Consider the following 26,037-nt stretch of genomic DNA (forward strand, 5'->3'; position numbering starts at 1 on the left):
CTGTATTCTATTGTACATAGTCTTGTATGGCTATGATGCTGTTATAACAATATTATTGCTAATAAAATCTATAATCTGTTATGAAAAATATGGTTTAGTGAACAAGTGGTTCAAGTTTTGGGATTCATTTGCTTTCTAAAATAAAATTGAATTAATTAACATATATTTAAGTTTCAATAATTATCATATCAATTGTATCTTTGGTCTAATCAAGTTTTACACAATTATTTTTGCTTTAATGTCTTTATTAATTCCATTATTGTATACATTTTCTATTTCTACTATTTTTCTTACTAACTGTTTCATTTATACTAATAATAATATAGCTGAAATAAATGTCAGTCTATCTCGCTAAAGGGTTAACAAGTATTCACGCTTTTACAGCTAAAATTAATTTAATTTTGAATAATATTATATTACATGTAAGCATATACAAATAATATGTTTGCTTCACGGGCATACGTGACATCAAAATAAAAGACCCCAGCACCGAGCCTATTCACCTATTCATAAAAATAGACAACGCTTAATAAGTGTAAGCATTTAAATGAGAAGACATTGAAAATTCTGAAATAATATAAAATACTAAACTTTGACTAAAGCATTTGGAATAATGTTCAAAATATGCTTTGGAAAACACGAGGAAATTGTTCAACTCCAGTACCGACAAAAACCATAGTACTTGTTCACTTAAACCAATATTATAAACGTGATAACAAATCAAGAAGATGTATTTAAAAAAAAAAAAACGCGAATTTATTAGAACTAGTGTAAGGGGAGCAACTGTGCAGTGGTCGTGGCGAAATGTCATCCGATTTTGTAGAGAGTTGCAGTTCTTGAATTACCTGTACAATGTGTCACTCCGCCTCTCTAAACTATTTCAATCAATTAAACCTAGAAAAATAAAATATTTCCTTCACCCAGACTGTGCTACACGAAAGCAAGATATTTTAAAACATTTCCGAGTATTTCTTTTTAATGACACTGCGTTTTCTTGAAAGTATGTGTGATCAGAATTAGGAACTACTTTTTCATAACGCGATCGTAATGGTTATGCGGTCGTGTTGACAGTTGAGTGCACATGTACAGTTCATTCATATCGTGAAGATGGGAAACTTTAATCATGTCGAGGAGGATATTCAGAAAGAGGATTTAATGTAAAATAATCTTTGTCATTTATTAATGCATGCATGTCAATATTATGTGCACGTTTCTTATTATGTTCAAGCAAATTGTGTCATCCGTGTCGAGATAAAAGTGTTTATAAATTAACGAAATGAAGTTTGGAAAGTTACCTGTGAGGATTGTACACAAGACAGGTGTTTCTTCTTTGAATGTTCAAATGTGGATTTAAATGTTGCGGGAATTTAAATATGCATAACATGGTCCACATTAGTTTTATTGAATGGATTATCAGCGTAAAATTAAATGGGTAATGTCAACAGGTGAAAACTTACTAAAAATAATATGTATTAATAACACTTAAGTAACAGTATTTTAATTTAAGGTAGGTAAAATAAGGTTGCAATTACAGCCCTTGGGCGCTTGAAACGGGGGTATTATGAAAGTGTGTCAGTGTAAATGGATCATTTATAAATTATCATTGACAAAGATTTGACAGATGTAACAAAAAGCTTAGACTAAATTAATAATAAATGTAGCCACAAGGAAATCACAATTTACACACAGTTGTTAGCTTTGCATTTCTAGAACCAATGCATTTCAGCAACTGTCAACTGAACAAATATAATTTTTAAATAAACATGTAAAAAAAACCCAGTATGATACCGAAATCAAGAGTACAAAGTATTATGATATTGTTAAACATGCAACTCCCTTGAAAGGAATAAAATCTTGAGATTTACCGGAGGTAGATAAATCCAGTATATAGGGTTTTAAGAGATAAGAAATAAGTCTGAATGCCATTAATTGAAAGGGTTAAGATTTGTTTGTAAAAGTTGGCAGTGTGTCTCCTAATGGCGTCTTGGACTCAGTGTGGAGCAGTAAGTTTGTAAGGAAAAGTTTTTAACAGTCTGGTAAAATAAAGAGACTCCTAGTCAGTGTGTCATGTTACTGTGTTATGCCATACATCTTATGTAAACAGTGTCTGTTTGTTGAAAGCAGACTTTGATTAAATGCCAATGCAAACTGTAATTTATGTCTTTCAATCAATATCTTGTTAGTTAATCTTTTGAAACATGCTCAAAGAAGTAAGATGCATTTTGTTGACCAAGGGCCATGATTATGAACAGTCTAGACTCTGAACTGTATTTTTATGATGGAACAAGAAATCAGCTTTATTCCATTTCTTTTACAATTTTATATATGATCATTAAAGTAAAATATTCAAAATGTAAAATTATTCAGCGGTGTTCATCATCAGTGCTCTGCAAAAGGGAAGATGCAATGAAATTAAGATTTGCAAATTTGAGTCTTGAGTCTGAACTCAGACTTGAGACTGTTCATATTCATGACCCCAGGTTTCAAGGTCCTCAATGGCGGAAATTGTCACATATCTCCATCACAAAAGTATATTATATTACGAGAACTGAGCCAAACATTTTCTCCCACTAAATTAATATAACAAGAAAGTACCATAATCGAAAATCTTTGGGTAACTAATCTTTCGGAATGCAAAATAAAAAAAAACTAACCATCTTTAAAATGTTTAATATAATATTGGGTTTCTAATATTAAGTTTTTATTATGAGTGTTAATAAGTAATACATCAGGCTTAATGTATGTTTTTCGGTTATCTGATCTGATATCTTTAAAAACCTTAACCATTATTGGCTATTTTAGTTCAGGTTAAACTAGCTCAGTTTTCAAAGGTTTAGCATTGCATTGTATTATTATTAAAAAACTGGTAAACAAGTAACTATCTATTTAATTTTTTTTGCCAAAGTTTGTCTAAATTACTTGAACAAATTTTGAGTTGTCATTCTTGTCTGTCTATCTTTCACAATTGACTTCCTGTCACTAATCACCTGTGATGGATTTGTTTCATGACCAGAGTATAAACTATATGTAGTTGATAAGTCCTAGTTGATAACTGGGACAGTATTTTATCATTCTGTATTAAAGTAAGTAATAACCTGATAGTTAACTGTCTGGTATTCATGTTTGGTTTATATAAAAGTTGTTAAACATTTTAACAACTAGATGTCAATTTACTTTTCAATTTATTGTCAGGAAACAATGAAAATAAATAATGATCTCGGAGCAAGCAAGTCTTTGCCTTTCAAAACCACATAAGTATTAAACTCTGTTTTATATTGAAATTTTGTTTGCTCCTAAATTGCTATTCTGCAATATTATTTTATTGCTTGATAGGAAAGATAGAGGTTTTGTATGCGATGTTCTTGCAAGAAAAGGCAGAAAATTTTAATCACCAAATCCATAGCTCTCCAGAGAAGAATTGTATTACAATCCTGATAGTGGGGAATGTTTTGTGCATTTTCTGATAAATTTGAAGATTGTGTGTGTGTTGTTATAAACTACATCCTAGTCTCCACCTTTGTGCCAAAGAAGTGAATAAGTTGACTATCAAATACACTTTTAACATGATAGATATTGTCTGGTTATCTTAATACAAAACCTAACCATTTTGATTGAGTGTTTGGTTATTTTACTTTTACCATGGGCCACTGGTAAATTCATCTGTTGGATGTGGGAAATAGTGAATAATCAGAAAGTAACTCTGGTAAGGGGAGTCTGGCCCCAATTTCTCGAAAATTCTAAGGTGCAACAAGCTTTTGTAGCTTATTTCATTGAGCAAAATTTCTTATTTAATATTTCTTTCATAATCTTGCTTTTACTAAATGAAAATAGTTTATCGTGATTAACTTAAAAACAACTTTCTTCTTAAGTCCAAGGACCTGTTAAGAATATAAATATTGCGCAAATTATAGCAAAACAATTATAGTGAGGGGTTGAAGCTTTTAGGTGAAATTGGGGCCTGGTTCTCTTAATGTGAACCAGTGAATAGCACTCACACTGGAACCCAGTTGAACGTCCCTCGCCGAAGAAGGTTACTTTTGTTAGTGCTTATACATGGATCGAACCAGCTACCCCTGGATTGACTGTCAAGTGTCTATTAAACCACTAGACCATGGATATATAACCTGACCATTTTACCTTGCACATTCATATAAATACTGGTTATTCATAATGATTATCTCTTTTATAACACTTTCTACAAACACTTCCTAGTGTTCAGATTTATGATGCAATTGTTTTTTAATTTCTTTAATTGTTTTTCTAAGTTACATGTATATCAAATGAAGCAAATTGTTATTGGCAGATTAAGAGCTTAACTATTTTGTATACAAATGTATGTGTTATTTGTTGATTCGAAGTCAAAATGGTCTTATTATTTGTTGACATGTCATTTTAACTGGTAATCTGGTCCAAATATTCTACCATGTCATTTGCCTACTTAAGGTTTATCTTCAACTATAGTGTTGCACTTTTAAGTTTAAAAAAGTAACCTTAGCTACTTTTTATCAGAAATAAAATTAGACATATATAAGCTATAAGGGGATAATTGATTAGGTTGGAGTATCTGCCAACAATGCTGATTGTTTTTAAATAATAATTACATGTAAAACCTAATTTATATATTTAAAACTTACTGATAATGCCATCTATGGATTCACATAGCCAAATTAAAAAAAAAAGAAAAAAAGACAGATTTTGGTAGAAGAAATAAGTGCATTTAGGACGAACAATCATCGGATGCCTTCGATACACTACTACATATGTGCACCATTATGAAGTGTACAGAAATTGTACCGATGTTGCCGACGATGAGGGCCAACAGACTTGCTGTAACAAATATCTAGATGAGGATCACTTGTACATGTTTAGTTTGTGTACCAGTAGTGGTAGAAGAACATGTACATGGGTGTATTGACAATTTTTTTATATTTCAATTTCAGGAGATGAGCTATGCTGAAAGGAGACAAGATGGCTTTGTTGTCAGGGGCAACCTTGATCAAGTGGCTTATTTGGGTCACCACATTCTGCTTAGCAACAGTTGCCATGGCAGCGGGAGAGTTCCATCTCACAGACCTGCATTTCACAAAGGACATCTACAATGTGTCTGTGCCAGAGAACTCCCTGGGGAAGACTTTTGTCACCCCATTGTCAAAAATGGGGATTTACCTTCCCGAAAACAAGAATGTTAAAATAACATACCACTTGGTGGATTCTGAGGATGATCTCTTTAAAGTTGAAGACCATCAAGTGGGTGACTTTTCTTTCCTCCTCATAAGAACACATTCCGGGAGTTATGGACGATTAAATCGGGAGTTTAGGTCTGAATATCGATTGAAAGTTAAAGCATTAGCCGAAAGTAATGGAATGACATTTGAAACTAGTACGGATGTAAATGTTTTTGTATCAGATGTTAATGATCTGCAACCGTTGTTTGATAGCAACAGTTATGAGGTGACCATCGCAGAAAACATGCAGCTGCATGAAAGTATTATGAAAGTATCTGCGTATGATGGGGACGATGGAATCAATGCACAAATATATTACAGTTTCGCAGACAAGACAAATGTTTTTGCTATTCATCCAACAAGTGGTGTTATAACATTAACTAGACCTCTCAACTATTTTCTGCAGAAAGAATATCAATTGAAAATCCTAGCATCAGACAGAGGGCCGGACAACCAACAAAATATGCGTAAACGGCCAGCATCTTTGACGCTGCATGTTAAACAAGTGAATTTTTTCCCTCCTGATATTTCTGTTAAGAAAATTCCTAATGTGATGATACCTGGTGATAATAAGGTGGTTCTTGCCATTGTTAATGTTCAGGACAGAGACATTGGGACGAACGGACTGATCCAGTCAGTGAGTATATTTGAGGGAAGTTTGGATGGACTTATTTCCCTCGAGAAGGGGGAACAGGATACAGAATACAGGGTGCTAATGAAGCCTTCCACCCAACAGTCCATTCCAATGCCTGGATTTAGTGTGACTGTACAGGCCACTGACCAAGGTGATCCTCCTCTACAGCGCAATGAAACTTTTTATATAAGCGTGTATGATGCCAAAACTATACCAAAGTTCTCAAATACAGAGTTCCATGTTCAGATAATGGAAATTGCTCCTGTGAATACACCAGTGACTTTTGTGACAACTGTAAAGAGTTTGAGTCATTTTGATGTACGCTATGAAATAGTGGCTGGCAACACCAAAAACTTATTCAAAATCAATCATATTTCTGGCCTTATTACCACTTCCGCTTTACTTGATGCTGAGAAAGTTAGCAATGTGCAGCTGAAAGTTGTTGTGTATGACGCTGTTCGCAAACACCATAGAAACAGTGATTCTTGTATCGTTAACATCACAATTACCGATCACAATGACAATACCCCAGAATTCCATATCACTGACAATGTGTCTGAAATCTACATCCAAGAAAACCTTCCTGTTGGTACAAGCATTTTCACAATAGGTGCCATAGATAACGATAAAAACGAAAATGGGAGACTGAGTTTTTCGATTGTAAATGAGCTGTTTGTTCCATTTGATATTGAACCTTTTTCTGGGGTGTTAAAAACCAAAGCTGTGCTTGACTATGAAACAATGCGACATTCTTATAAGCTTAATATTCGGGTGGCAGACTGGGGTACGCCATTCTTGCAAGAAAACGAGATGCTATTTACTATCAATCTTCAGGACTCAAATGATAATGAACCACACTTTGAAATGGGGGAATGTTCTGGATTTGTATCCAGGCATGCACCAGTAGGAACTGAAATTCATATTGTTCCCGCCATAGATTTTGATATAAATGACATCATCCAGTACAGTATCATATCAAGCAACGAAAATGGTTGTTTTTCCATTAATGGTGAATCTGCCAGAATATCTTTGAATTGTTCACTGGCCAATCTTCCAGAAAACCGGCTTTATATCCAGGTTTTAGCGAGAGATGGAATCCATAATTCAGATCCTATTAGTATAGATATTGAGCTCATTGATGAACAAAACACTCCTCATCTTCCGGATGGTTATGTCAACATCAATTGTAAAACTACAGACATTTATCAAAGGTTGCAGAGTCTTGTCACTTTATCTCACAAAAACAACGAACCGACAGACTTTGGTATATCTAAGAAACCACAAGCAGTTGTTGTGAACACCGCTCCTGAATTCAATGACAGTGTTCCAACAAGTCTAGAGATCTCTGAAGGACTTGCTGTTGGCTCCGTTATTGCTAGACTGGAAGCAGTAGACACTGACTCGGGCTATAACGGAGAGTTGGTTTACGTTATTCACTCTGGTGACATCGATGGTTTCTTCAAGGTGGACATGTTCACTGGAGGGCTCATGATCATGTCTCACTTGGATCGGGAATTACGCGATGAATACCAGCTGGTAATAGTTGTCTCTGACCTCGGATCTCCTGCTCTGTCTGCCAATGTCTCTGTATCAATCAAAATCATTGATGAAAATGATAACCCTCCAGTGTTTGAACAAAATGTATACAAAGCAACAATATCTGAAAATATTAACGTCAATGCAACTGTTACACAAGTTTCAGCAACAGACAAAGACACTGGTAAAAATGCTTTTATTCAATATGCCATCGTGTCAAGCTCAGATCTATTTTCAATTGATCCCAACAATGGAATTATCAGGGTTCATAAGCCTCTTGATCGAGAAAAGTACCCTGTTTACACAGTCCTGGTTCGAGCCTCAGACAAGGGTGAAAAACTGGTGAGCCTAAGTTCAACAGCTACAGTACTGGTAGAGTTGACAGATGTTAATGACGTGGTGCCGGAATTTACCCCGAACCTTTACAGCGTCAGAATTCGGGAAGATCTGCCCCTTGGTTCTGTGGTCACGGTTGTTACTGCTTCTGACACTGACGAGGGCAAACACGGAGAAGTTTCATACCAGCTCGTGTATGGGGAGGATTTCTTTGAAATCGATTCGGAAACCGGTGTTATTAGAATCATTAAAAGCCTTGATTATGAAGTCCAGCAAGTGCATAACATCAGTGTGCGCGCTCAGGATGGGGGTATCCCACCCCTTATTTCTGTGTGCTTCATTAATATCGAAGTTGTGGATGTAAACGAAAATCTGCTTGCTCCAGTGTTTGAGAATTTCTATACATATGGATATATTAGCGAGAATGAACCAGTGGGAACGACGGTGATGTTTGTCAAGGCTTATGACCCTGATGGAGACGGAGTTACCTACTCCATACGTGATGGTTCCGGTCTTGGAAGGTTCAACATTGATTCAAATGGTATGTCTACAAATATTTAGAGAGAGAGAACAACAACAGTAAATAAACTTTTTTTTTAGTTCTTATCAGTGAAATGTTAGTTTCACACGCATTCCCATTTTATTGTAAGTTTTCAGACATTTGGTGTAACTGGAGACAGCTCTGCCTTTTTGTAAGACCAAACAGATTTCAACAAATAATCTGTAACAGTCTTGCATTCAGGAGATAAAAAACATAATATATACATGTATTTTTAATGATAAACTAGATGTGGATTCATGTTTTCTTTTGACAAACTCTGGTTTGGGACATTTAAAAAAAAAATTCGTTCAACTTTTATACCGATATTCAATTTTGAATTTAAAACAATCATGAGTATTATATTGTTAAAGTTGAAAAAGTGATTAAAACATGTTGACCATGGTTCCATGTTGGCTATACTTAAACTTTCAAGTGGTCCTTTAGTTTAGGTGTTATACAACAATTCAATGTGATGAAAGTTTAAAGTTTTAACAAAATTTAGTGTATATTAGGCGCTTATTGTTGTTAAATGTAATAGCATAATCGTCTTAAAAATAAAATAAAATTATTGATGCAATTAGGAAAGAAAACTATTGTCAACTCTTTGGATTGTCCGATTGAAAATGCGATTATTTCTTTATTTTGTAAACAAAGATGTCATAAATTCTTTGGATTAGATTAAGATTAAGTTAAGAATAGAAAAGAGCTGTTGTTTTTGTTTAAAGTCCTTGGCTTATCAGGGCTGGAATCTTGGGGCTTAAAGCTAAAAGGCTGTGTGGGGTAAAGATTTGTGTTGAAATGTGACATACTCTGTATGGCTGGCCGCTATCTCGGCAATCATCACTCATTCACAAAAGCTTGGCTGTGATTCACCAATATTTTTTCATGTTGTTTACAAGGCTATATATGGGTTTTAATTTACCTGCAATAGACGATTTACGGTTTAAACATTATCTGTTAATTCCAACATGTAAATGAAAAACCATCACTCAAGGCGTTTTTTGTATAAATTGCAATAAGTGCTTTGCAATTTCTATCGGGCAATGTTAAAGTGTTAAAAATAATAAATAAAGTGCATGTCACTGTTAACAAAAGTTGTGATCCTTGAAAATTGAGGTTTTGACCGTGAATATGGGTTGTTATATGTATCAATAGAACGCAAATGATAGGATCTGGTTTAGGTTTTCTGAATAGAGGTCCTCTTGCGACATAAATCACGAAAATCTGACATGTTTTGAAACCAGACATGCTATTCTAATGACCCTGGTTAAATAGCACCTGCTCTGAAGAAATTGTAAAATGCAGTTTTTAAACAGTTTGAAAGAGGAAAAATTGCATCGAGTATTGGTTAATAGTATGATTAAAAAAAAATTGCATGGGTTAGTAAAAACATGATTTATCGCTATTTAAGATACATGTATATATATATATAAATGGTCAAATTTAAACATGTTCACTCCGAAAATGCACATTTCTATAAGCAAATGCGGAAAAAAATCACCGTTACAGCAACAAATTGTTGGGTTGGGAGGAAAAATAAGTAAGGTCGGGCTAGTGGAAACAATTGCTCTTTTGATATAACCCATTATTAACTTCATCTTATAATAAAGAAAAAATAAAATGTTGCACAAATACTGCTTAATCATATGTTGAAGTTATTGATAATAATCGGCTAAGTACGAAGTTGACACTGACAGAAATAATGCCTCGGGCACTTTGAAAAGCCAAATTTGCTATCTTTATGTCGTCATTTTGAAAATGTTATAAATCATTGTTTATATTTACAGTTGATTTGAAAGTCATTGACAGTAAAGTTATAAAACAAATACTTGGCCCTTGAATTGTGTCATTTTAGGGTTGCAGGTGATAATTGAAGCGCAATATTATTGATTATATTTAATATTATCCAAATAGGTAATTAATTTTGAAGTGTTGGTCATGAGTAATGAAAATAGATCCATCTTTCCCAGAAATATTGTATGTATATATATAAATATGATTTACCATTCGGGTCAAGCATTGCCTACAGCGGGCGTTTAAAGTGCAAAATAGAGGTACACCTCTGAATGTTTCTATCACCTCTAAATATATAGTGGTGTTCTTTTATATAATAGCAAGTACGGGTGATGCCAAAGTGAAGGAAACACTTCAGAAAATTGCATTAAGGTGTTGTATGAATACACTTTAAAATTAAGTGGAAAACTTCACTCTTACTCAGCAGCTCTGACTATGAATTTGATATTGAAAAATATACTTTAGAAAAGCTATTATGAAATAAAATGCTAAATGTACCATTGTAAGCTCTGACAATAAGTCTTTGTAAAAGAAAAGTATTCAATATTGTGATCTAGCTAAACATTTTCATTGGAGAATGCTTCTGAATATTTTAAGTATTGGTCCACTATTAGCAAATATATCAAGACAAAATCTTTGCCAAACAAAAGCCTCTCTGTTAGCCATGTTTATGTATGGCAGTGGTAAAAATGAAGGGTCTGCCAAACCCAACCTCGCATGTTCTGTGACTGATGGACGTTTTTTGTGATATGTCTATTGATTGCTGGAGAAAAATGAATGTTTTATGACCCTTTAATGACAGAATAATAAAATGCTTTACACTAGTGTTTCATCGTGGGCAATAATTGGGCGTTTCCAAGGGCATGAGAAGGGTTTTCCAATTCTCCTGGAACATCTGGGCTCAAGTGGGCGAACCTGTCCATGTTAAAGCAAACAAACTTGCTCAACTTAACTCAAGAACATAGCTGAAATTTATCTTTATCTTTGCTTTTATCCTTATTTTTGATCACATCACTTGATAACTTTCAACATTCTACTCAGGTGAATGAAAGTGGTAGAAAAAATGTTCAAACACAAAATATAATTATATTTGGTAAACTTGATAAGTACTTAATGGAATGTTTTATTTCCAAAATCTGTAATTTTGTATGTTCAGCACAAAATTCTTCAAATTGTGATTCACTGAATCTGTATCTGTGTCTGTTCTGAATGATGTCAATCTCCACAAAATTATACAAACCCAAGCATTTGATAGATGTGGTGCATTTATCTCCACTTTTAAAGTCCAAAATTGTCATAAAAGAAATTAAGTCTGTTACTGACCATAGAGTTCCAAAAATCTATGTAGCCCCGGTAGTTTTCATCAGATTGGTCCCTATATTTTATACTCGTGGAAGGGAGCTATATTATAGTTTACCCTTTTTTGTTCTGTCTGGGAAGCATACATCATTTGAAACTGTAGCCTTGTATCATAATGACAATTAATATTTGCACTTGATCATATTTACGCCAATAAGATTGTTAAGAATTTTTAAGGTTTGCCAGCACCTATTGTCTGCATTATGGCTTGAAGTAATCCCCCGTGCAGTTTACGGAGAATGTAGAAGTCAAATGGGGAATTTTTAGTGACTAACTTCCTGGGCTCCATTTTAATATAAAACAGGGTTTGCGCCTAACTACTCTGTGTGGTATGGGTGGTGTTCGGAACATTCCATTAGGGAAAAAATCACTCCTTCAAACCTTCCCAATTATTTAGGCTTGCCACTTTTGCGTTAAAATAACCCATGTTGCATTGCTTAAGTTTGGTTTAATTTTGTTTGCTTAACAAATTTATAAACAATAAGATCCGCATAGCAGTGATTCCAAAAATAATGTTTGGAAATAAGCACTTGCCCAGTATTTGGTATTACATTTTGACAGAAACAGTTTGTCAGGATGAGTGTATGGATGCACATTGTAATGCAATTATTTCTGATTGAAACATTAAACTTGATGGCATAGGGAAATGATCGGGGAAGTATGATTGTTCCTGTGTTTTGTGCCCAGATGCACAATAAATATGCAATAAAGCCACACAACATATTATGATGCAGTATTCCATAGAATATGAAAATGATTGTGCTAATTTTTCCCACAATTTATACGAATAATATGTTCTCATAATTTGAGTCATAGCTTAATATAGTATATTATAACCTTTTTGTGGCTAATTATCTGAGAGTTTTCCACACAGGTATTTATACTAATGCAACAGGTGACGTTTGTCCAATATGTTGGCTATTTTGAATTTTCGACTACTTGGCTTTTCGTGTAGTTTTCATTGTATTATTTTTTTTTGGTCTTAATCTAATAGATTTATTCGAAGGGCAGGGCAGACATAAGTCAGCACCCACTTATTTCGTTTAAAAGATCAAAATTAAATGCTAACTTTCGAGTGTTCAGTGGAAAAGCCCCATGCATTCACTTCTAAATAACTCACCAGTTATAAAACCAGATAATGACAAAATGGAAATTTGCTTGTTGTTTTTGTTACTAAATGGAAATTTGGTGGGTTTTCAGTGATATCCTTAATGGATTTTGGTTGTCAGAGCTCTCCCAATGATTAAATGTGAATTTGTCCAGTGATACCATTGGCAGGGACATAAGCCCGAACACTAATGATAATTATAAGCTGAAAATATCTGAAAAAAGCAACATGTCAGGTAGGAATATGTTATTTTAGAATCCTATGCTTTGATAATCATTAGGTGATCACTATGTGTAATGATCATAAAAGGAAATTGACAAGATGGTCATTAGCACTGACCACCGGCTAGTGATGGATAAAATAAACATTAGACCAACTATTGACAGCTATTACAATGTGCCCATGTAACATTATGTCACAAACTGGTAAAGGTTTGTTACAGTATGTTATGTTGGGTGGGAATTGACTTAGATAATGAATAATAGAAATCATTGACTTTGGAGCAGGTAATCTTTCCCAACAATGCAAGGTTTGGTGCACATTGCTAAAGAGTGTTGAAAACTTATGACAACTTGTGGCAGTCGACAATCTAAATCAGATATCATTATTCAACATTAGATTTGTCCTAACTAAGTGGCCTTTTGCGAACATTGACCATTGACCTTGAATGGCGTCAGTGGACTTTGAAGTTTAGAATAAATATTTTTGTTGTTAAATCTGGGCACAATATATATTTGTTTTCTTTACTTGTTATGTATCAAACAAAACTGGACATGTTGGCCTGACATAATTGGAAATAACAAAATAGTATCATGCCATATGTTGGTATTTTACTTCAATAATTATAACACTTTTTAAGCGAAATTTAACCATATCAAGCCATGAAGAAACTTGAACATTAACATTGTTATATGTATCACATTTTACTTGCTAGATATCAGCCTGTTTGCACTTGCCGGCCTCTCCTCTATTGCGACAAAAAATAACATGCTGTACTTGGCGTCATCCCTGTTGTAAACATGCAAAAGCTTAACAAAAATTTGAGTGTATGTTTTGGAAACTGCTTGAGGTGTTCATTCACTTCACATGAGGACAGAAAGGTGCTATCATAACAGGACAGGATGCAGCACCCTTCCATTACTCTTAAGCAGACCAATATAAACATAATATATATGTATGTGAAAGTGAGTTTGGATTGTGGTCACCAAACCGGACATGTGGGCTTCCTCCAGGTAGTCTGTTTCCCCCACAACACGTTTTTAAACCACATTCTCTAGTTAAACATTGTGGCGACGAAATTGATTTAGGTAATGTTTTAATGTATTACTGGGCAAATAAACGCGGTCCTTTGTGCAGGCCTCGAAGAAAAAATGTTATAATAACTTTTTTCACAATTATATAAACTGATGTTATATCATGTCATAATATTTAAACCATTTACTCTATCACCTGACTAATTTGATAAATATTAAAACACTTGTATCGTAATGCCTCTTGGTACGTGCATGAGTATAATTTTTCAGACCTCTTGTATTGGATTATAAACATACACTAAAATCCTATTGACTTAAGAAGATTTAATGAAGTTCGAGTTTGTCAAAGTTTTCCTATTTGCACTATTGCCTGTTATATAATTTTGTTTTAGGGTGTGTACATAATGCTTTGAAAGCCTGAAAGTTAAATCAAATAATCAAATTTGAACAACTGTTGGCAAATATTGAAATAAATTCATTCACAAGAAGAAATTACTTAAGTGGAAAATGCACTAAACAGTAGGTCAGTTAATTGTACATGTATATATTTTTACTGTGAAAATGAAAGCTGAATTAATGTACAAATTTCTTTTTCATCGACCTTAAATTTGCTCCAAATCTTCTTTTATGTGTCAACTTTTGTTAATTGTTCATTAACAATCTTAAGGAATGTGTGACAATGCAGTGTTTATTGGGGCCACAGCCATGTTCATTCTTAATAACGTACATTTATTTAGTAATCAATGTTCGTGACCTTTTGCAAAGATATATCGAGGGGGGTTTAATTTTTTTTTTATTTAAGTAGGTACGAAAAATATGCATTGATGTCATACCGGAATGCACCATTTCAGACTATAATACATGTCAACAATTTGGGGGCAGTCAATTTATACCCCAAACCCGCTATACCACATTTACGCATTATTTTTTCAGTTTCGAGGAGAGTTGCATGTCAAATTGTTGCACCCCCAAGTCAGGCCCCCTCTAATGTCAAAAGACGTTAATGGTTCTCTTTGTACAGACTACAGAAGCTTATAAATAGTCCTTGTCTGTAAGCCTGAGTTTAAACTGCCCTAAATCACACAAAACCTAGCTATTGTATTGAGGGGATTTTTTCCGCTATTGCAGTACACTCATCACTCTTATTGCTCGACAATCCCAAATATTATCAGCTGATGTTTTTGTGTTTTTGCAGTCCTAAATTTTATTTTCACTATTTACTTTTGTTATCAGCGGCTAAGCTAATGCAGATTGCAGGACAAGTGTGGCTAATACGCAGCCAAGATTTTATGAATTAAAAATCTTCCGGCTCAATATGAGTCATTATATGAAAGTCGGTTGACTGAAATTGAATATGTATTTTTAAATTGCGAATGTTACTTTCATTGAGAGACCGCTATACAAATTGCAGGTGCCGCTTGCCAAATATTTAAGCTTTGCAAACAAATTTAGTTTTTAATTGAACGTTAAGTTTTGCAGTTTCATCTTAGATTTGACACTTGGATTATAAAGAATTTTATTTTCAAATTGAAAAAGTATTTGTTGTAGAAAGACATTATTTTTAATTGACTTTGATGTGAATGTGCACAATATTTTATTGCAATGCAAAATAAACACAAATATTTAATTATAACACAGCCAGGCCTATTCCCGAACCCCAGCTGTTTTTTAAGTAAATATATTTTCAGTATTTTTGAATAACATTATTTTTGGTTTTTATATAATACTTATATTGTGTGTATGGCGTAGGTGTAATTGCTAGCTTTGTACATCTGCATTTTAAAGTTGTCAATGTTAATAAAAAATAATCTTAAAATGATGATTTTATTTTGAAATTTTTGAAGGTTGAATCAGGTGCATGGCCGTGTCAATAAAGATTTTATTCGTAGATTGAGATGATTTTAGCGTCATAGATTCCTTATTTTGCTACATTGTAATGTGTGTGAATTTAACAAAGCTGCACTCTCACAGATTGAACGTTTTTGACACCTTTTTTATTTTTTGCCTTGGAACGTGACAACTTTTGCAAAAATCCATGGACACCAGTTATATAAGATTGCTAACAAAAAATTAGATCAGAATTTTTTATATTTATGTTAAAAAATTGATGTTTTATGCATTTTTCTTTAACTGTTAGTAACGGTTTAATCCATAAAACATTCATTTCCGATATATATCGAGAAATATGGTTTGAAATATGGAAATCTGTGATCTGATCTTTTGTCAGCAATCTTTTATTTTTGGTTTTCAGATATTTTCGCAAAAATTTGCTCTTTCTAAGACAAAGATTAAAAACGTTGTAAAAATGGTATATCTGTGAGAGTGCAGCTTTAAGCCAGTATTAAAGATAAACACAAAGTTGAGGAATAAAAAAAAATCAGTGTGTTAATTGCCATTTGTGACATTCATACAGATTTAAGACTATTCTAGTTACAACATAAATCCTTTATTAAATTGCTCGATCCCACAGGCTTGCCAATTTATTGGAACCAAAGGTCATCTTATACATATTAATGGGCTAGCCTCGTTGTCTCCAGTTTTGAACTCCTTACACCAAGAAAAAGTTCTAAAAAAACAGACATTGGGTCTATATTTGGTAGTCTGCAGTACATAGATGGTTATAATGACTGACAGACATGAAGGGGGTATCCTTTGTTCTTATAACATTCATTCATCATATAAGTTACGTCAGCCATCATAAATCATCGGGACTTCATCTTGCATTGAAGATATAAATCAGAATGATAAATTTTGAGACCTCGAACATAATTAATTAGCCGATATGAATAGCCTTGATAATAGTCTTATTGCGTTTTTACTCGTATCGTAAATCTTGCTAACGCTTTGGTATTCGTCATGATGCATTCAGTTGAACTTAATAAAATTTCAAATCGGAACTTTGTATGAATAGCTCATTTTACAACAATATGTTTTCGCCATAACATTATTTTTTTCAACCGCTCACAGTGGTAGCTGTGTTCAATGGAATAAAGTACATTAAGTCTACCCTGTAATTTTGCGGGTCTCACGTTTCAGCATTGTTAAAGTCATCGTAGCAATTTCATAGCAATTTGCCGACGTATCATTTTGTGTAATGTGTTCTCCAATTTCGCTATTGTTTTCTTCCTAGGTGGTGCAAATTCAACTGAGTATTGGAACCGCAGAGTTTAACGAACAATTGCTATATTATGTGGTCAATACTTCCAGTTGAGAAGTAAACATTCATGAAAAGTCATCAGAAATAGGAAAAGAGTTCAGAATTTTTAGTATTAATTGGTGGTGGTGGGGGGGGGATGTCTTTAGAAATGACTGTAGAAAAGGGAAACTGACACAGTATAAATAATTCATTGCCTATACTTAAAGAAAAATTAATGAACATAGTATGAAAAAAGTCAACAGTTACAAGATTCTCAATAAATTTTGGTTGTACTGTCCTAAATTAAAAACATTTGTACTTAGTAACTGGTAACCATTTCTTTAAGAAAGGTGCTTTTTTTAACAAACGGCTTGGCTATTCTGAACCAAATCTCCACTCCACGCTTTAATACTATATAAGGACGTCACAAATATGCCTATTTGTCAAGAAACAAAATAATCAAAATATCCACACATTGTTTATCTTTATCATTGCAGGTACTATCATGACCAGCCAGGTACTGGACCGTGAGACGGCCACCCATTACTGGCTGACGGTTTATGCCCAGGATCATGGCTTGGTTCCCCTGCACACGCGGCTCGAGGTGTACATTGAGGTCCGTGACGTGAATGACCACATTCCTCTACCATACCAACCAGTCTACTACGGCAGCGTCAGGGAGAACGACAACAACGGGTTTGTGACCCAGGTTCAGGCGTTTGACCTTGATCGCAACCTCAACCAGAGTCTACACTACGAAATCACTCGTTACGACCCTCTACATTTCTTCCAGATCGATCCTAAAACTGGTAAGCGTTTATGCAGCTCACGTACTGACGCGGGTTTATAATGCTTTATTAAGAGAGGTACCACATTATTATTATATTGAATGTCACTTGTGCCTTAAGCATTGACCCATGATTTGAAGTATCATGAAGAAGTTGACAATTTCTAGTAACATATACATATAACAATAATGGCCTGCATTTCTGATGAAAGTTATGTTGTCCCTGGAGAGTTGCATGAGACATACATTTTTAGGAGGGGCTTGTCCTGTAATGTGGATTTATGTCTGGTGGAGAGGGACAGAGCAATGTTGTCAGGTGTATGGCTGAGAGCTTCTGTATCCCTGCTATAAAGATGATGTGTATATCAAGATAGCTAGCACTCTTTTAGTGGCCGTCCAGCTCTTCCTCAGTACACTGATTGGACACTGGGGAACCATTAGTCCACCAAATTGATCAGTTTTGTTCTGAGTCTCCTTTAAATTACTGAGAATCGAAAGAGTGGTATTAGAAATTGTCATGAAATGTTTTCAAAAAGCCATGGTGTTGCACTAGTTGCTCTGATGACCTGTGGCTGGTCATTTCTGAACCATTGATTGGTGAGGGGTCTGATATGAGATGGAGATGTTGTGGAATGGTCATTTTGCTGGCCGTAACTGCTCCATAGGGACCAAGTCAGGGCAGAAAGGCAGGAGATTTGTATCCTTTCCGTGGCAACTCATTAACTGAAGCCATGCTGTGCTCTAAGAAAACCTAGCTTTATTGGGAGAATTACTAGACTATGGTTTGAACATAGATAGTGTTTGTATTTCAATTACAGCCCCTTTTATGACAAGAGTAGATGTCCACATATATAAAATTTTGTTGTTTATTTTGACTCACTTGTCACAGTGTATGTATACATGTTTGTGGTAAGCCAGTCTGACGGACATGTCATGCTTTTAATATGGTTTAAAGTAATCTAATATCGGCATGTAAATGATCTGTTTTCTGTGAAGTGTAGGTGCAGCCATGACTCAAACCTTGGCGGTTTTATGTGACAAAAAAGGAAAAAACAAACGTATTGGTTAATTTCAATGAAAGTAAAACATTATAAGTACCTTATCAGTGGTTTTTATGATACCCATAGAAGATGGAGCGATGTTATTGCCTGCCACACAGTAGGGTATATTTACGGACATTTTTCCCTCACCATGCAGGCTATCGTGATTTGTTAAGTCTTCCGACCTTGTAGCAGTAGGGTAGGGATTTATCCCTACAATTAAAACTGTTAAAAAGGACTTTATTGTACAGATCTCTGGACCCTGTATCAGTTTGCAGGGATTTATTTTGTTGTCAGATGGTTCAAGTGCCAAAACTTGCAAATGATTAAGTAAACTGTGGGTATCATAACTGTCTGCCATGCTCCGATTGAGAGTTACTAATTGTATTATAACTTGAGCACTTTATACCCTATGTCTTGACCTCTGCTAACTTACGAAATATATAGCACTTCCTTATTTCCTTGTACATAGTCGACTCATAGAGCAAACCATGGCTTTGCATATTCTTGGAACAGGTCATTTATTCTAGGAAAAGTCATATATTCATGGAACAGGTCAGAAATTTCAAGGTCATATATTTTTGGAACAGGTCATATATTATTCGAACAGGTCAGAAATACTTGGAACAGGTCACGCATTCTTGGAACAGGTCATATATTCGTGGAACAGGTCATTTATTTTTGGAACAGGGCATTTACTGACTTGGAACAGGTCATCCATTCTTGGAACAGTCAGACAATTACTTGGAACAGTCATTGGTGGCATTGCCAGCATGCAAAAACTATAACCATAGAGATAATTTTTAAAAACAGTTTAAGATATTCAAATGAGACTTGGTTAACATGTTGCCAGAGATAATACATGCATGTACAAACAGGGAGGCTGATAACTCTGGCTTTTATATTGTAGAGTTACTCCCCTTTATTGGATAAATATCACAACAATCTACTGTTAGCATTTGCTCGGTGGCACTTGTTTCTTTTTTTTGTTTTAAATCACAGTCAAATTCTCTTAATCCAATCTTCTCTCCTGACGGAGTGCTAATTTCAACTTGGCAACACCATTAAGGATTAAATTGAATCGTTTCTTCCCACGTTGTATTTAAATCTGGTTATTTTGAACTAAACCTCTCATTCAACAAATGAAATTATGAATTGTGAGAAAAATTGAGTTTATTTCAAGATGAGTTTTATTGCTGTCTTGAGGCAAACTGAATTATGAATTGAATGCTTGCATGTGAACTAATGTTTATTCCTGTGTCATATCTCTTGTTGTACGGATTTTAGTACTTTCTATGAGCAATTTGTACAATCCCCTGTTGTTCTCTTATATTCTTAATTTGTTGATCAATGCATTTTATGGCTTTGCAGATCTGTGATTTAGAAAGTGTTTATTCCTTAGTGAAGAACTTCAATCAGTCAGTCATGAGTCCACAAATATTTGGACAGTTTGAGAAAGGTGATAAAAGATAACCTCCAAACATATGCTGAAATAAACTGCGGAAGTAATCAAATATATTTGTGTTAAAATTGTATTGTGGCGTAAATATAATCAAGGCTGTCCGGTGTGAAATCGATAGCTTTATTGAGCTTTGTATAGGTGAAAAGATCCAGGGGGGCCACAATTAATCAAGACCTTTGAAGAGGTTGCTGTTGACTTCAACACCTGAGCAAGATTTAACAATGAGCTACAAGATCTGAGATCATAACTGCCATTAGCCTGATAGACTCGTTTGGTTGATATTAAATTGTCCGTAAATCAGGTTGCATGCATTATATATGGTACTCTATAGGCAGTTATCATGTTATGCATGGTTATTTTATACTAATTTCATTTAGCTGGACTGTGAAGAAAGCTTGTAACATAATTTTAGAAACCCAACTAGACCGCTCTGGCCCTTATGGGGATCTAACCAACTACCTCTTTGATGAGAGCTTCGACCTGACTCTCACCCTGGTGGGGATCAAACCAACTACCTCTTTGATGAGAGCTTCGACCTGACTCTCACCCTGGTGGGGATCAAACCAACTACCTCTTTGATGAGAGCTTCGACCTGACTCTCACCCTGGTTGGGATCAAACCAACTACCTCTTTGATGAGAGCTTCGACCTGACTCTCACCCTGGTGGGGATCAAACCAACTACCTCTTTGATGAGAGCTTCGACCTGACTCTCACCCTGGTGGGGATCAAACCAACTACCTCTTTGATGAGAGCTTCGACCTGACTCTCACCCTGGTGGGGATCAAACCAACTACCTCTTTGATGAGAGCTTCGACCTGACTCTCACCCTGGTGGGGATCAAACCAACTACCTCTTTGATGAGAGCTTCGACCTGACTCTCACTCTGGTGGGGATCAAAGCAACTACCTCTTTGATGAGAGCTTCGACCTGACTCTCACTCTGGTGGGGATCAAACCAACTACCTCTTTGATGAGAGCTTCGACCTGACTCTCACTCTGGTGGGGATCAAACCAACTACCTCTTTGATGAGGGCTTCGACCTGACTCTCACCCTGGTGGGGATCAAAGCAACTACCTCTTTGATGAGAGCTTCGACCTGACTCTCACTCTGGTGGGGATCAAACCAACTACCTCTTTGATGAGAGCTTCGACCTGACTCTCACTCTGGTGGGGAGCAAACCAACTACCTTTTTGATGAGAGCTTCGACCTGACTCTCACCCTGGTTGGGAGCAAACCAACTACCTTTTTGATGAGAGCTTCGACCTGACTCTCACCCTGGTGGGGATCAAAGCAACTACCTCTAAGATGAGAGCTTCGACCTGACTCTCACCCTGGTGGGGATCAAAGCAACTACCTTTTTGATGAGAGCTTCGACCTGACTCTCACTCTGGTGGGGATCTAACCAACTACCTCTTTGATGAGAGCTTCGACCTGACTCTCACTCTGGTGGGGATCAAACCAACTACCTCTTTGATGAGGGCTTCGACCTGACTCTCACCCTGGTGGGGATCAAAGCAACTACCTCTTTGATGAGAGCTTCGACCTGACTCTCACTCTGGTGGGGATCTAACCAACTACCTCTTTGATGAGAGCTTCGACCTGACTCTCACTCTGGTGGGGATCAAACCAACTACCTCTTTGATGAGGGCTTCGACCTGACTCTCACCCTGGTTGGGAGCAAACCAACTACCTTTTTGATGAGAGCTTCGACCTGACTCTCACCCTGGTGGGGATCAAAGCAACTACCTCTAAGATGAGAGCTTCGACCTGACTCTCACCCTGGTGGGGATCAAAGCAACTACCTTTTTGATGAGAGCTTCGACCTGACTCTCACCCTGGTGGGGATCAAACCAACTACCTTTTTGATGAGAGCTTCGACCTGACTCTCACCCTGGTGGGGATCAAAGCAACTACCTCTAAGATGAGAGCTTCGACCTGACTCTCACCCTGGTGGGGATCAAAGCAACTACCTCTAAGATGAGGGCTTCGACCTGACTCTCACCCTGGTGGGGATCAAACCAACTACCTTTTTGATGAGAGCTTCGACCTGACTCTCACCCTGGTGGGGATCAAAGCAACTACCTCTAAGATGAGAGCTTCAACCTGACTTTCACCCTGTAGGGGATCAGACCAACTACCTTTTTGATGAGAGCTTCGATCTGACTCTCACCCTGGTTGGGATCAAAGCAACTACCTCTAAGATGAGAGCTTCGACCTGACTCTCACCCTGGTGGGGATCAAAGCAACTACCTCTAAGATGAGAGCTTCGACCTGACTCTCACCCTGGTGGGGATCAAACCAACTACCTCTAAGATGAGAGCTTCGACCTGACTCTCACCCTGGTGGGGATCAAAGCAACTACCTCTAAGATGAGAGCTTCGACCTGACTCTCACCCTAGTGGGGATCAAAGCAACTACCTCTAAGATGAGAGCTTCGACCTGACTCTCACCCTGGTGGGGATCATACCAATTACCTCATTGATGAGAGCTTCGACCTGACTCTCACCCTGGTGGGGATCAAAGCAACTACCTTTTGGATGGGAGTCTATACCACTAGACCTCTCTCACCATGCCAATATGGCTATGAACAAAGACTTAACACCTGTAAAATGTCAGGGTTTTGTATATAAGCGGAAAACTTGTATGCAAAACAACATGAAAAGGATGATGGCTGAGCAGTTTTTATGTCATATGAATGTATAATGAAGTATCTAATGATGAACTTCATCTGTACACACTAATTATGATGATGTCCTCAATGTTGGTTTTTATTCAGATTATTCATTTGCTTCCGTTTAAATTAAAATAATGATCAACTTGTATGGAACATGAATTTTCTTTTTCAAACAGATTCCGTATTTGATTTATAAGAACAAATTGTTTATACAATTCTCCAGACAATTCTTATCTGTTAAGTAACAACATATATCATTGACGGACAATATTCATCATCAGTCTCAGACATATTGATTGATTTCTGGGTGGAAAAAAGCTCCCATTTCTGTAATATGTTTGTGAAAAGTACATTCCCACAATGATTTTTCACACCACAATGATCCAGAGTATGGAAATGATTTCAGCCGCCACTGGCGCTTGGCGGCTTTCAGATGGCTAGTCTATATTTTATCCATTTTCTTCAAGCAAAAATGGGCAGACAGCTAACTTAAATGATGATGTGTTCATTTATCATTTCTACTAATAGTGTATCATATTTCTGGATTAAATGGGTTGGTTTCTTTGTCAGTAAATTGAGACAGTTTTTCCTTATACATTCATTTTTGGCTTTCTGAAGATAAATCAATGATTTTTGGAAAAAAACAAACTGTTTTCAAATAAACTTTATAAATACTTGTCAATCGGTTAAATACTGCAATTAGGCAATTTTGCAATGATTACAAGGTCATAAGAAGTATATCACTTAATCTATAACAGACAGTCGGGTTTGATGTTATCGTGTCACGTGGGCATTTGATGATGTGCATTTGTGGACACTCGATCATATTATTTGCACACCTGATTACCTTTAATTTTGGTTTCAGTGCAGCCTGGCAGTTTAAAATTAGTGATTTTGTCATAAGATACTGAAATCATTCAGCAGGCAACCATGAATCGGGGCATAAGGAAAACCTTCAAAACCTTGGAACACTATTTGCCCAAATCTTCTCTTTGCAAAAAATGTTGAAAACCTTGTTTACTTTGTATTGCATGAATTCTAGTTTAATTTCGCCCACTTTCTCCAATTTTGTTCGGCCAAAACCCACTGAACAAAGAATTACAATATTTGGGCTTTACAAGGCCACTAGCCTGAGGGAATATCTTCCAATAGATTACCTGATTTCATATTCTGCACACCAGTAGGTAGAAGTCTCAGGAAGATCATTTTTTAGTGTTACAAATTTCAATCTGATAGATTTGATAAAGTTATAAGAGGTTTTTCTTTCCCCAACAAAACCAGTTTCCAGAATTTATGGCGTAATTTAAATGCTTGAAATACAGTGCACCATTTTGTGATAACAAGCTCGTGTGCTATTATTTGTTTTTATGTTTGTGGAATCGATAACTTTACTGAAATTCTGCCAAATGGTGCAGAGAAATCAGATATACATTTTTTATGTCCTTTTTTACTCCTGTTTATGTTTTTTTAATCTTTATAATTTTTACTCTGTTGTCTGCCTTGATCTGCAATGATATCTGGATATTTTGAACATTGGTTACTTGCTGCACCAGTTAAACATCCTCCTTCCAAACCATTATCTATCCTCATGTAATGCACCAGTCGATTGTAACCACAGGCCCCCCAGGTCCGGGGGTATACTTGGGTATAGCGGGGGGGGAATGGGCCGGGTTTTTACCTTTCAGGTGGCCCCGCAGTGCCAATTGAATGCGGTGGTTTCTGCTCCAAAAATATTGGGGAATTGGCCTTACCAAGGTATCATGGGGGGCGGGGGGCAATTGTCTGGATTTTACCAGCAGTTTGCTCAAGTAGGGCGGGAATTTCACCCGGGATAGGCTGGACCGAAAATCATTCCCCCCCCCCCCCCCCCCCCCCCCCCCCCCGTTACTTCCTGGACCTGGGGGAATGTGGTTACAATTGACTGGAACATAACACTTTGTTTGCACTGGTATCATTGAAACAGTGATGAAGACATGTATGAGGGTCACATAACAGCAGGCAGTGTCGGTGGTCCCTTAAAGATTTCAGTAGCCTTTTGCATGTTGTTAATGCTTGCATGGTTCGATGCAATACTCGCTCTGCATGAAATTGTTAGATAGCTTCCTCAGTTGTCTTATACAATGATTGTTGATAGGATCGAGGCTGTGCAGGAATGTTATGAGACCAAGTTTGTAGATTGTGCATGGTTTCAGAACATTTTTGACAACCCTTATACACCCTTTCAGCACATTTTCTTGGCCAATGCAAGGTGTGTGAAATTCATAATGTTAAGTTATGATATTATTTTTTTTAATTTTACATGATGATGTATTCTTTTAATAAAAAAAATATAAGGGCATGGCAGATTACCTCACTTTACCTTGAAGATGGTGGTTACCATGTACAGTAGGTTGTCAGTTTTGATTGGCAGGCACCTTTTTGTGATCTCTGATCTGATTGGCTCATGTTACATAGCAATTAGTGCAAAGTACCTTTAGTCCACATTTTGTTATGGCTGAATCAAAACACACTTACCGGTAGTTGGTTATTGTTTATTGTACAACTAACGTTAATTGTGACCATGCTGAAAACTGGCAGCAAATAAAGTCACTGAGAAGTCTATGGTATGGCTCAATGAATTGGGGACATAGGCCGAGGGAAGATAGGCTTGGATGATGTGCTTGGCCTAGTTTCAGCATTTTATCTGATTGTGATTGTGATATTGATACCCCAGGCTGTCGTTTTTGACTGAAAATGGTCACATTAGCATACATTATCTCATGACAGTTTTTTGGATACAATCTGTTTGGTGCGATTACATTAACAGATTGAATAATAAACTTGTTTTATTTATTTCCAGTCTCTGTTAATGGAGGCTTTAGTATATGATTTATTGGTAGTTGATATTGTATGGACTTTGTTTATTTGGAAACTTTATTTTGAATGTTCTTTCCTGATATGACCCCCCTTACTTTGTGTACATAATCTGATTTCCAAGGCAACATCATCCTGAGCCCTGAGCTTTGCATTTTTATCTTCTCACCTATTTTATGATATCATTGATCCTTTGGTCACATGTTCAACAAAATGTAGAACACATGATATAAAGTCAAGGTCACAGATGAATGGTCAATAATTAGAGCCTAAAAACATAACTTGCAGGACCTGTGTA

At 36.1% G+C, this 26,037-nt stretch overlaps 1 protein-coding gene across 8 annotated transcripts in view; it reads left to right on the forward strand.

Annotated features, from left to right (window-relative positions):
* The first annotated feature begins 1,083 nt into the window (after positions 1-1,083).
* The window catches only part of LOC128227273 (protocadherin Fat 1-like), a 104,644-nt gene continuing 79,690 nt past the window's right edge, over positions 1,084-26,037 (forward strand). For 3 of the 8 annotated variants that reach the window (XM_052937648.1, XM_052937646.1, XM_052937649.1), the window contains exons 1-3: positions 1,322-1,445; positions 4,941-8,272; positions 17,420-17,731. In XM_052937648.1, the coding sequence (XP_052793608.1) occupies positions 4,951-8,272; positions 17,420-17,731 (3,634 nt within the window). In that variant the 5' untranslated portion in view covers positions 1,322-1,445; positions 4,941-4,950. Of the gene's footprint in view, positions 1,158-1,207; positions 1,446-4,940; positions 8,273-17,419; positions 17,732-26,037 lie in introns of those variants that run through there. The other 5 variants (XM_052937643.1, XM_052937647.1, XM_052937644.1 and 2 more) reach the window with 4 other exon arrangements.

The sequence above is a fragment of the Mya arenaria genome, chromosome 3 (genome assembly GCF_026914265.1).
Source record: "Mya arenaria isolate MELC-2E11 chromosome 3, ASM2691426v1".
NCBI lineage: Eukaryota > Metazoa > Mollusca > Bivalvia > Myida > Myidae > Mya > Mya arenaria.